General features: G+C 35.8%; 1 protein-coding gene across 1 annotated transcript in view; it reads right to left on the bottom strand.

Moving 5' to 3' along the window:
• Positions 1-6,878: 6,878 nt before the first annotated feature.
• LOC150097139 (uncharacterized) overlaps positions 6,879-14,187 on the bottom strand; it is a 45,157-nt gene continuing 37,848 nt past the window's right edge. Inside the window, exons 3-4 of the mRNA XM_090407321.1 lie at positions 10,176-10,335; positions 6,879-7,680 (exon numbers count right to left, since the gene is read on the bottom strand). Coding sequence (XP_090263447.1) covers positions 7,344-7,680; positions 10,176-10,335 — 497 coding nt within the window. The 3' untranslated portion in view covers positions 6,879-7,343. The remainder of the gene's footprint in view (positions 7,681-10,175; positions 10,336-14,187) is intronic.

The raw sequence follows: 14,187 nt of genomic DNA on the forward strand, positions 1-14,187 counted from the left end.
ACGTATAATGAAAAATAAGCAAAGTGGATGACAAACAATATTAAACATGACTGCATGTGAAAAAGAGGCTATAGAAGAGATATAAGGAGATAGGTGAAGAACAGATGCATGAAGAATATAAGACACGGGCTGGAGACTGACTAGTATGGCAAGGAAGGCAAAACTGGAAAATGAGAAAAGATTGACCCTTAGATCCAAGGAAAATCCTAGGGAATTTTTTAGCTATGTGGCCAGTAGGAGGAGAAATGATTGTGAAAGAATGACATTGTGGGATAAAAATGGGAATAGAGTGACTGATGCAGAGGACATAGCGGAATTGTTCAATGAATACTTTATTGGAGTATTTCACCCTGGAGGAGTAAATTTTAATACTAGAGGGATAGGGTAGGTTCAAGGTTTAGAAGTGCAGGAGGAGAGTGTTTTCCAGTTACTCTGGATGTCAGTAAAGCAGTGGGGCTGGATGGTATTTCACCATGAGTTTTGAGAGAATGTGCTAAAGAACTGACAGCTCCTTTGACCTGGCTTTTCAATGAAAGTCTGGCTACAGGAAAGGTCCCCAGGGAATGGAAGGAAGGTAAGATAGTGCCATTTTATAAGGGCGGTAGCAGACTGGAGGTGTCTAATTATAGGCCAGTTTGTGTGTCAGTAGTTGTTAAGATCTTGGAGAAATTAGTTGGGCTCGTATACAACATTGGGCAGATGAGGGTAATGTTATCAGTGAGAGTCAACATGGATTTGTGAGAGGGCACTTTTGTTTTAGTAATATGCTAGCCTTTTATAATAAAGTGACAAGCAGTAGATGAGAGAAAGGCATATACTGCCATTTTCTTGGATTTAGAGAAGGCATTTGACAGGGTGCCACATGATAAGCTGATATTTAAGTTGCAGCACATGGGTTTGGATGTCAGGTTGGTCAACTGGATTCAGGATTGGCTGTCCGATAGGTATCAGAGAGTTGTGTATGGTGGGGCAGTTTCAAGGAGGCAGAGGGTTACAAGTGGAGTCCCACAGGGCTCAGTACTAGGACCTATATTGTTTAACCTTTATATCAATGACATTGTCAGTGCATTGCAGGGAGATATTCAGTTGTTTGCAGATGATGTGAAGCTGGGAAGGGTTATTAGTAATAGTGCAGATGTGATAGTCATGCAAGAGTATTTGAATAAGCTAGAAGATGGGCAAATGAATGGGGATGTTGGTTTAATGCAGCAAAATGTAAGGTCTTGAGGTTTGGTACACATCGATGGGATGCTGCATACTCTATTAGAGGAGAGATACTTCTCCAATGGAGTAGGGGAGACAAGAGATCTGGGGTTGATGATTGATAGAAACCTGAAATTCAAAGGACATATTGCAAAGGTGGTGAAGGTAACACCGAGGATTGCTGCAATACTGAGGAGGCGCTGACCTGCAGAGATAAAAGAGTTATCATTCCATTGTATAAGACCCTGATCAGACCACACTTAGACTATAGTTCTCAGATTTGGTCTCCAGGATTGAAGGGGATAAATTAACTGTGGAATGGGTACAGAGGTGGATAACAAAGACAGCTTCAGGACTGTACAATGTTAGTTATGAGGATCAGCTGAGGGAATGTGGACTACAGAGTTTGGTGGATAGAAGAAGAGGTGATATGATTGAGACTTTTAAACTGTTGAGAGGTGGTTACAGGGTTGACACTGGGGAGTTCTTTCGCTTGGTTGAACAGTGGGAAAGAGTGATGACAAGGGGCCATCCCTGGAAGTTATGAAAGGAAACTGTGAGCAAGAGGGTGAGGAGTGGTTTCTTTGCATGGAGGATGGTTGAACCGTGGAATGCATTGCCTAATAGAGTGGTGAGAGTGAGAATGGTCACTGAGTTTAAGGAGTGGTATGATAGACTTTGTGTTTCCTAGGAGGGACCTCCCACCAAGTCTTTTGACTGCTTGGAGGTGTAAATAATAATAATAATAATATTTCAGTGCAATATTCATCACAATCCTGCAAGTCAAACAATGTTAAACCTGGTATAATATAGTCCAAACTTCATTAAAATTCTGTTCTACAGTTTAAGTCTTTTTTGCACACTTCAGGCAACACTTAAGTCATCTGCATGTTACACATCAGCTTTCAGTCCCAAGCAGCTGTCTGGTTTGCATAACTAGGTTCTTCATACAGCTAAAAGATTAAATTCTTTTAAGATAATAATATATAGAATGTGTCTTCTGAAATGTGTAGCGAATTTCAGAAAGATTGTAAATAATGATATTGTAATATAACGCTTGTCAATTTGGAAGTTAACTTTTTTTTTTTCTATTATTATGCAACATCTCCCAGAACTCACTTAAAGGAGGACATTTTATATGCCAAAACCCATCATGTATTGCAGCTTAATCCTCCACCTACACACCATGTATTCTGCTGCCCACTAATAGTATTTCTGTCTGTTAATGGAACATTTCTGACAAATGTTGGTTGATTGGTAGTCTCTGCTACTAATGGCTCAGTTAAGTAAGTTTGAGCGCGGTTAGTAGTTGGAAGGGGACCAATCGTTCGATGCTGTTGGCACACTCTCCCTCGATGAGTCTTTGGACTCCCTGGAGGTGTCAAATAATAATAATAATAATAATGTTCTCTGACCAGTTTGAATGTATATGGGATGAAACACCAGTCTTTGGGAGAAAAAAAAACCCTGCAGCTTCCATGAGATTATCTCACACAATGTTATGTAGAAAGTTTTTTACCTTTGGTTTATTATACGTTAAAGATACTAATGCAGAGTACACCCACTTTCAGGCATGTATAATGCAATGTATAATGAGAAGGGCCACTACCCAGACCAGTTTTGATCTTTATTGAGTTCTCATCAGTGGAAGCCATACCCGGGAGAAAGGAACCAAAACAAAGTTTCGCTTGTGAAATATATTCACGTCTGAGCTACTTGTATATAGAGGCTAATGACTTCCTATCGCTTGCCTTAGTATATATCCCATAATGCAGAGCACACCCACTTTCAGGCATGTATAATGCAATGCATAATGGGAAGGTCTACTACTCAGACTCGTTTCGATCTTTATTGAGGTCTCATCAGTGGGAGCCCGACCAGGAAGAGATACCATGGTTGAAGTAATGCAGAAGTCATATATATATCATATACAAGTAGACAAAAGTTGCTTGACCTTATTAATAAAAATATCTGGATGAGAGAAAGATGTAGAAAGTTTTTTACCTTGGGTTTATTATATGTTACGCTTGGTTTTAATCCTTATCCCAAGGAAGCAAAACAATGTTTTGCACGTGAAATATATTCATATGACTTCTGCATTACTTTAACCTTGGTATCTCTCTCGGGTCTGGCTCCCACTGATGAGACTTCAATAAAGGTCAAAACCAGTCTGAGTAGTGATCATTCCCATTATGCATTGCATTATACATGCCCAAAAGGGGATGTGTTTTGCATTATGGGATACATACTAAGGCAAGTGACACGAAGTCATTAGCCTCTATATACAAGCTTAGACATGAATATATTTCATGTGCAAAATATTGTTTTGTTTCCCTGGGATAAGGATCAGAACCAAGTATAAAATTTCTTGGTAGCACTCAATTTTAATTGAAAATTAAAAAAAAGTCCATATAAATATTCCTCTTGTCGCTCTGAGAATAAGACTAAAGTCTTTTCAAATCAAATGTCCTATTGTTCTTCCACTGTATAGTGGAAGAATGAAAATATTTTGTTTCCATGTTATAAACAACTGAACATCTAACTGCAATCCAATGAACAGTAAAGGATCCAGTACTGAGTAGTGCGGAAGCTCACTTGTAACCTTTGTTCTCCCTTCTATTGCTCTCCCACTATACAATTCTCTGATATCTATTAGAGAGCCAAACAGTATGGCATACAGACACCTTTATGAACAGTACCATGACATATGGATGTAGTATCATTTTATTAAACTTTTTCTGCTAGCAAAAAATGCATACCAGCATTTATTCTCCCCCGCCAAAAAAAAAAAAAAAAAAAAAAAAGCCTTGTCTAAACGCATATGTTGAAACTTAAATATCACTATGTTACAGGAGAAAAGAAATGCTTACTTTCATCGGCTACTATCAGTCTACAGTAGTTATGAATATAATTTTAATATAATAATAATGAAACAAGCTTCATGATAGAATAAGTATAATATTTGAGATCCCACAATGTTCTCTGACTATATCTATCTTTTTGTTTGAAAATAAAAAATGGTCTAAGTGTGGTCTGATCAGAGTTTTATACAACGGAATGATAACCATTTTCTCTCTGCAGGTCAGCGTCCTTCTCATTATTGCAGCAATCCTCTATTAATTGCTGCATTACCTTCACTACCTTTGCAATATGTTCCCTAAATTTCAGGTTAATATCAATCATCAAACCCAGATCTCTTGTCTCTCTTACTTCCTTCAGTTTCACTCCTCCCATAGAGTATGCAGCATCCCATCGACCCCAAACCTCAAGACCTTATATTTTGCTGCATTAAACTGATACCCCCATTCATTTGCCTATCTATCTAGCTTATTCAAATACTCTTGCAGGGCTACCACATCTGCACTATTACTAATAACCCTTCCCAGCTTTGCATCATCCGCAAACAACTGAATGTTCCCTTGCAATCCATGGACAATGTCATTGATATAAAGATTAAACAATATAGGTCCCTGTACTGAGCCCTGTGGAACCCCACTTGTAACCTTCTGCCTCTTTGATATTGCTCCACCATACACAACTCTCTGATACCTATCAGACAGCCAATCCTGAATCCAGTTGACCAATCTGACATCCAGATCCATGTGCTGCAACTTGAATATCAGCTTATCATGTGGCACCCTATAATGTTGTAGTAATCTACAAATGATTTATAAAATTTATGCTAGCCTGGTTGGAGTTGAGTGGATAGTGTTTATGCTCTCCATCTGATAGACTATGCATTTGAACTCTACTGCAGGCATGTGTGCTTTTTGAATGTCTATAGGAAATAGATAAATTTCATCATCCAGCATGAAGCCATTGACCTGTTTGTTGGAAGTGTCTTGAAAAAGGCCTGGTTGGCTGAGTGGTTAGCATATCCGCTTTCCAGCCAAAAGGCTACGGGTTCGAATCCTGCTATGGGCATGGATGTTTGTAATTGTCTGTGAAAATACCAGTGGTGGTGAGCAGTAGATGGCATTGGCATAGATGATGATGATGATGATGATAGTTGCGGCTCATTGTAGTTGGTGGAGACAGAGTTGTAAAGTAGGTGCCCACCTTGAATGAGTCCCTTGGACTCCCTGGAGGTGTCATGTAATAATAATAATAATAAAAGTTTTATATGGTCTCTAGCAGCATTTCCAGATTATCCTAACCCACATCCCATCCTTGATACTAATATACTATAGGTTTACAACTTTATTGGGCAGGATTCACATCAAAAATAAAAAAAGCTTTGTGGAGTCCATGTTTGCCATTTTAACAAAAAGGCAGTTATTTGGACTCCTTAAGATATCATATCTTAGCATGACACTAAGGTAACTCATACCAAAGGTCATAAATGCTTTGTGATTACAGCCATACCACTTCCATGCTCAAAGCAGAAGTTAGACATATTGAGTAATATTCTGTAGCATTTGCCAATCTGGTTGGCTGAGTGGTTAATGTATCTGCTCTCCAACCAACAGGCTGTGGGTTTGAATCCCACAGTGGCATGGATGTTTGTGCATGTCCCACCTAAAGGTCAGAAATTGATTTGAACACCCAGTGTGAGACTACCTCCCCACTTATTCAAGGCCTCAAATGGCTTGAAATAGATCCATGTTTATTTCTAGATAAGGTTTCCAGACCAGGTAAAAAATATACTATTATTATTATTATTATTCAGGTCTCCATGGAGTCAAGAGACTGATCATGGGAGGTCCTTCCTAGGAAACACAAAGTTGTGTTTCCTTGAACTCATTGACCATTCTTGCTCTCACCACTTTATCAGGCAATGCATTCCATGGTTTTAACTACCCTCCATACAAAGAAACCACTCCTCATTCTCTTTCTCACAGTTTCCTTTCATAACTTCCAGAGATGGCCCCTTTTCATCGTTCCTTCCTGCTGTTCCACCAAGTGAAAGAACTCCATCGTGTCAACCCTGTAACTGCCTCTCAACAGTTTAAAAGTCTTGATCATATCATCTCTCCTTCTTCTATCCACCAAACTCTGCAGTCCACATTTCATCAGCCGATCCTCTTAACTAACATTGTACAGTCATGAAATCATCTTTGTTATCTGCCTATGTATCCTTTCCAAAGTTAATTTATCCCCTTCAAATCCTGGGGACCAAATTTGAGAACAACAGTCTAAGTGTGGTCTGGCAAGAGTCCTACACAATGGAATGACAAACCCCCCCCCATTAAAAAAACAATATATATATATATATATATATATATATATTAATCAATAAAAATGGAAAAAAAATCTCAACCCACCCAATATATGAATATACTATTGGTTCATAACCTTTTTTGGTGGGAGCTACATAAAAAAATTAATAAAAAATCCAAACTGTTTGCATACACTTGTGGATAATAACATAGCATAATTTCTTGTGTATTATATTTATGTTTTTGAAAAAGATGAGTATAGAACTCCTCTTTTACTAAGAAGTAAAAGAGGATTTTACAGAGTAGGGAATGAGTTTGGAACTGAATTTGGATACTCATTAATAATACTGAAGATTTGTATCAAACTAACAATGATAAATAAAACCGAGGGTATTATTAACAGATGACTAAATGTATTATATGCATCCTGCTTTTCATAATCTAATTCATATTGTTATTTTTTAGTGATGCTGTATGTGAAATATATATAGTGAAAAAATTCATTAAAAATTATGGAAATTCTACTATATGACTTTATTCACCTTACACATTATTTACACAACATAGGCACTTGCTATCTGTACAGGAAAAATATTTACACTTTTAAAATTGCTGCTCTAAAATTGGAACAAATATACATACATAAATACATACATACACAGTGATCCATAGTTACAACCTCTGACCAATACCTGTACCAACTGCAGGAGAAAAATACTACACTCAGATTCAAAATATAGAAACAATTTTCCACTCAAAATTTCAAAAATTTCACTATATACATCTAACATGCAAATTTCTGGCAGCCAAAATACAGATTACAGTACCAAGTTTTAAAAAGTCTTTTAAAAGACCATCTGACTTCTGTAAATATTTTTTTATGCTTTGTGAGAGCAGCATCATTTTGGTATTTCTATACAGGTCATTAATTTTACACCAACTTACAATTTTGTTCCTCATGACACATAAATTAGACATTGTTCATACATGAGCTACAATTTCAATTTGACTATCTCTGGATGTTGGTAGCTGTAGCCTACAGATATCAGCAGTGATAGTGCTGGTGGTCTGGAAAGACTGAGGAGTGACTAGATTGGCACTAGATCTTGCACTTTTCTTGTCCATATTTGTAGTCTTAAAAGAGCTTTGGTTATCCCGCACATCTCTTCGGCTTATGGTAACTGGAGATCTGTTATCGTCTGGTCCAGTGGATGGCTGATGTATAATCTCCAGTGAATTGGCACGTGATGTATAACTGGGAGGTCGGCTATATTCTGGTTCACCATGGTTTTGTGGTGGTGGTGGCGGTGGCGGTGGTCTATAAAAATTAACAAAATCAGTTATTTGGAATTTCTGTATCAGAATTAAAAGCTCAATTAAAAAGCTTGTAATTCCATATAAATACTTCATTTATCAAATTAAAAAAAGGAGTCAATTTACAAACAAATTATTTATTATAAAGAACAAATAGCTATGTTTTTTCTTAGAGGAAGAGCACTAATGTGAGAAGTACCTGATCTGATTCAGTTGAGCTTCATTCTTTTATTTAATTTATTGTTCTTCTAGTTATTAAAACCAGGCTAGTTTTCAGGCAATATCGTTCATTTGTTCTTCATGGCAACAACACCAACAACAAAAACAGAAATACAATTTTAAATTTTATTCCAACTCTAGGCCCACTCATTATGTAAAGAACATCCAGCAAAGCAGCAATTTGAGAATGTTATGGATTTGATGTGATATTTTTATCTTAAATTAGTATCAAGATTTTATTATCAATGGTAAGATCTCTCTTCTTTGACTGACTTACACCTCTCGTCTTCCCTGGCATAAGCATGTCACACTGATATTAAAAAAATGTTACGAGAGCTGCATGATGTGTTTTGAGGAAATGAGAGAGTGGAAAAGTGAAAAGAGTGGCTACAGAGCACAGCTTAGTCCAGAGTTAGCCAGTACAGGGCCAGTCCAGTCTGAATGCTATAGAGCACCTCTGGGACAAGTTAGAATGCTGGCTGAGGATGAGATCTAGATGTTTAATCACAGCACCTCACTATCCGATTACACCTATTTTGATGGAAGATGTACTAAAATACCTATGTCTGGTTATCAAAATATTTAATGGAAAGTGTCTACTTGAAAGAGACACCTGTTGTCCCACCTTTTGGTTGCAAATACAGATGCCACTCTCTGAGTGGTATCTGTAATTGCAACCAAAAGGTGGGCCAGCAGGTAAGTAAAGTTTTTGTCAAACACCCAGATATTCATATAATTTCACATAATTGCTTCTTCTTTTTCTTCCCTTCAGGTATTAGGTCTGGTGGCCTGTTACGGAGCTATCTTTTGCCCTTCTAAGCCATACCCATCCCGAGGATAAGGTGGCTAGCCATATGCCTCCCAGTATGTCCTATGTCTGTAGCACTGCATGTGTTCATAGGAGCAGTTTGCCTGCTTGTGGGAGAAAAACCCTACTGTCCATGCCCAAGATTGGCTAACCTGGCTATGTCTGAGAAAGATTCTTAAGCTCCTCGAGTCGGCAACGGGAATCGAACCCAGGACACTCCTTTCCCAGGCATATGGTTGTGAAGCGCATAGCCACTCAGCTAATCGTGCGGACTCCATATAATTTATGTAACATAACATATATTAAAATATTTATTATCATAATAAATTATAACAAATATTTTTAACTGAAGATTCATGTTTTCATTGAAGACCCTGCTTTAGTGAAGGCAATAGCAGAAGAATCAGTTGAATTATCTAATAACCACTTTGTCTAAGTATATTATAATCTTGGATAAAATAGCCATTTTATCCAAGATTTTAAAAAAGTACAACCTACACGCAGCATTTAAAATCCACTGCAAACTTGCTACCCTTATCTATTCTACAAAAGATCAGCTCCCTCCTCTCTCAGTGCCTGGAGTTTATAAAGTACGCTGTTCCTGTAAGCTGGCGTACTTTTTACAAACAGGCAGATCAGCAAACATCCACCTAGAGGAACATAAGTCATACATCTGCAACCACAACAATGTCTTGGATACAACCCACAGGATCTCTTGAAAAAAATCACCATGCTCCACCACAGCAAATTCAAAAAAGAGAGACTATTTCTAGAATATGCAGCAGCTGTCAGAAATCAACCAAATCTAAATAAATACGGTTGCATTAAGCTTCCTACGATTTGGGAAACACTTATCATCAGAGATCCCACCTTACATTCCAGACCACCTACAACAGCCCATAGAGGGCACTCCACCTAGCTAGGACCTAAGAGTCACCCACATGGTTGGCTTAGTGTTGTGTGGTAATTGTGTATATGTTACATTAGTTTTTTTGTGTAATCCATGAAGATGTCTCAGTGACTGAGACGAAATATAGGAAGTACAATATTAAATTCTGTTTTAATCCTTTCTGAGTGCTGTACTGTATACAATCTGTTAAACCTCCAACATAATAATACTTTCCATACAGTGAAATACATACATAAAACATTTATGCTGAAAATCTGCAAAGCAGTGAAGTCCACAGAGATTCTTGGTTGAGTCTTTGACTCCATGGGGGTCTTGGGATAATAATAATAATAATTCACACGCTGCATATGGAAAGAAGAGGGAGTATGGAGGCAAGTGTAGTGAGAGGCAGCCTTAATTGCACCTTTTTAAACTTGAGTTTTAGAGGTGTGGCTTGTAATCTATTATTTAAATAGTGTTTTTAGTAATCAGTTATTCATAATGCCTAGTATAGTCATTAATACTTATGTAAAGAATTAACTCAGGTAATTCTATAATGAACCATATGAGACAAGGCTGTTACCTGGGATGAAAATTTCCAAGTGGCCTATAAGCAGGTGGTGCAAGAGGAGGGTTTCCTTGTAGTACTCTTTCCATTAGCATATGCCGAAGACGATACTCCTGCATGGAAGCTTGATAAGATGGTGGTGGAGGACGGAGGGGAATATCTGGATACAAGAGGGCTGCAGAATACAAAATTCAAAAAGTAAGCATAATGAAAATAACCAGCAATTTCCCAGATAACAGTATGATTACAATTTAAATACATACATATGAAAATATTTTACAAATTTAGAAACCGTAAATCTTGATAAATTAAAATTTTACATTTTATAGTATTTTACTTGACACGGAATAAACAAAGTCAAAATATTAAAGCAGTACATTATTCTCAACATTTTATAGCTACTATTATTATTTTGTTAGGTATCTCCATGAAGTCAAAGACTCATCATGGGAGGCCCTATAACCACTATTATTATTCACACAACACCTATCATACTTCTCCTTGAACCGGGGCATGCCGGCCATATGTGCAATGTGTGCGACGCACACTGCCACAAGGATAGTAAAGGCGCCAAAGAGGAGGAAATACTTTAAAAAAAAATGTTTTTTAAAGTAATTTTTTTATTGGAGGGGAGGGGGGATAGGGATGCCAACTAAAGTTTTGCACACAGTCGTCGGACACTACTGGTGTGCTACTGGGTATAGGGGCACCAACTAAAGTTTTGCACACAGCTGCCAGACACTACTGGTGTGCCCCTGCCTTGAACTCGTTCACAGATAAAGCACCCACAACTGCAACCTATTCCACCTATTCACTATCCTCCAAGCAAACCATTTAGTTTTCACATATCTTGCTAACCACATTCTTATACAATTTACAGAAGTGATCTCCTTGTTTTCTCACTTCCTGCCATGTATTGAAAAAACTTTTTCATGCCACAGTGATAGATGAACCCACAGTGTGAGTGCGATGGCAGCAAAATAACAGAGTTACCACTCAATTGAACCATCCAGACTGATTTAGGTACTACTTGTGAGCTTTACATTCCAATAAATTAACATGATTATGATTTTATTAGCATTCTGTTAAACTTATTGATTATACCCATACAGGAAAATTATTAAATTTCTTATACATTGAGATAATCTGCAATGTCTTTCTGTACCATAATATGCTGGATTTAGTGATGCAATGATTCATGCACATTAAAATCCATTGTCTATTTCAAACAAGTAACTTGTTTAAAAAAAAATTTAATTCCAGAGAGATATTGGATAATAACTGGAAAGGAATTGGATAAGTTAACTAAAACACTTCCTCAGAATAACATCCAGTTATAATCCTGTGTATGACGTAACTGTTACTAGAAATAATCATTACCATTTTTATTCCTGATAATTATTTTCTATACAATAAATGCATAGAAATTTTTATTTTTATACTAAGCATGCATAAAATAGAGTTAACGAAACAGCATATTATTATTATCATACAAACACCTCCCAGAGTCATGGCTCATCAAGGGAGGAAATATAAGATGCATTCTAACAGACTTGAAGATGGTTTCTTAAATAGTCACATTTTCTGCAATCGAGTACATTATTTAATCATTTTAATAGTAATACCATTTTACTGTTGTCGTAAAAATAGCTCTAGCCATTACTGTGACACTAAGTTAATATGCTTAGTCTTTCTACTTGTATTACCCTCAATATCACTTTGAATAAGATTGCATCACTTGCAATTTATATTCTAGTAAGTATAAAGATATTGGAAGATTGAATGGTATGCAGTGATGATGAAACGCATAATGGTACTTGAAAAATTTCAAATTCAAAACGTGTTATTTCTGAAAATTGTACTTTATAGGTTGATATATACTTAAAAATTAAATGTAAATGATGTGAAAAACGGCTTTCTTTATTCATTTTCGTTTATTCGTTTCATCATCAGATTTTATTTAATTATCATATAAAAGAGGATTTTAAACTCTCATTAAAATGCATTAAAATCTCATGAAAATGCTTATTAAATTGAGCAACACACACACACACACACACTTAACATCACTGTATATTACACAAACTTAGTAAATGAATTTAATTCTAATGAGATCATTTATGCTCTGTTTAAAATACAATTAACTGCTTGGGGTTCTAAGTAATCTTTATGTGCATACTGTTAGCCAGTGGGGCATTCCACAGAAGGGGAGGAGAGGGACCTAACTAAAACTGAAATGAAACCTGTTTGACTATATAGACAAAATAGAAACAACAACAACAAAAAAGTGCAACTGCTTAGAGGCAGATAAACTTCCATCTCAGTGGGAACTTGGAAAATTTTCCAAGCATGCACATTCTATCAGCTATAATGTGTAATAAAGCACAACCCCAGTCATTACTATTACTGAAATACTCCTGCAGCTAGCCTACATAATGGCATGCTTCACATATCATTCCTGGAATCTTGCTCACATATCTAACTAGACGAAAGTGAAAGTTATCTAAGTAATAGCCACTTATAATTATAGGATAAGTTATCTTTTAATCTTTCTAATCCACCCCATTGTCTTTATTATATCTCAATTACCACTTAAATAAATGCAATAAAAACAATCAAAATTTCATGGCAAACAAAACAAACTGCTAATATGCATATTTTATACTACAGGCTCTGCCATCTCAAAAATAATCAGTACTAAAATAGTCATCACAAGTTATTTGACTTTGATAAAATACCAAACAAGTTATTTTAATTACAAAACAGTAATTAAAGCATAATTCAACAGAATAAAGAAAATGAATCTCAATTAATAAATTTTACATACAAGAAAATTAAATTTTCAATATAGTACAGATCGAATAATAAAAGGCAATTCTTAGCAACAATGTTAACCAAACAAAGATTTTTACACTGAGAAAGAATACATAGGAATTAAATTTCTTGAAATAAATTAGTTTGTCTGCTTATTTTATGGTTTGTTGGTTTTTATACTGAAAAATTTGTATTATTACATGTTACGTTAACGAAGTTATCTGGAATTATAATGCTATTACACCGCATTTTTTTAAATAAACGCCGCATAATGATGAGAAAGGCATTCGCATTTCTGAGAAGCGGCAATAAGTAAATACAAAGAATAAATACTTAGTAACATAAAGAAAAAAAAAATTTAAACACAAATGCTTTTATATACTAGTACTACTACTACTACTAATAATAATAATAAAACATTTGTTATCATTTTCTTTTTTGTAATTTCAAAAACGTCATCAGTAAACACATGATTTTTTATAGAGGGCATAGTATTACCTATGTTGAAGCGAATATATATTATACATAAGTAATACTGGATGTACTTTGGACTTTCACAAATAAGAAATCACAACAAGAGAAAACAATATCTGCATCTTGGGGAAATGAAAACACAATAAATAAATCAATAATCAATTTATTGATGTTTAATGCTGGTGAGATTATTTTTCTGCAGATTTTTATTTATATTGTTTTACATAAGCTGGGAGCAACTACTTCTTGTTTTCGACAGAACAATACACATGATAAATGCAATAGCAGTTAAAAAAAAAAAAAAAATTAAAAAATTTGCAACAAAAACTATCAAGCGGAAATTCATATCTTCCCAATAGATGCCACTCATGCAGCAATGTTAAAAAAGACTAGTTCCCTGAGCGATGAGAAACACTATCTCATAACAAGTTGTCGTGCTTTACAGCAGAAAGGAAAGAAAGAAAAAGTGCTATCAAGGTTACATAACAGATGATACGTTTCCAGTTCACAGGAACGTTAGTTGCTGGAGGCAAACAATGACAGCTAACAAAAATGTACAGTGCAATGATTCCTCTCTTCAAAATAAAAACGAACGTTATTATTCCCCACATAAAAGTTTCGGTAAGTCGAGAAATAAACGTTTACTTTTAATTGTCAACAGAATTTAATATCTTAAGGATCACAGACTTACAATACATGAGGATGATATATGCATCGTGAGAGAATGAAAATAAAATAA

Source organism: Typopeltis vanoorti, chromosome 17 (assembly GCF_054136105.1).
Source record: "Typopeltis vanoorti isolate ZY-2024b chromosome 17, IOZ_Tvanoo_1.0, whole genome shotgun sequence".
NCBI classification, from domain to species: domain Eukaryota; kingdom Metazoa; phylum Arthropoda; class Arachnida; order Uropygi; family Thelyphonidae; genus Typopeltis; species Typopeltis vanoorti.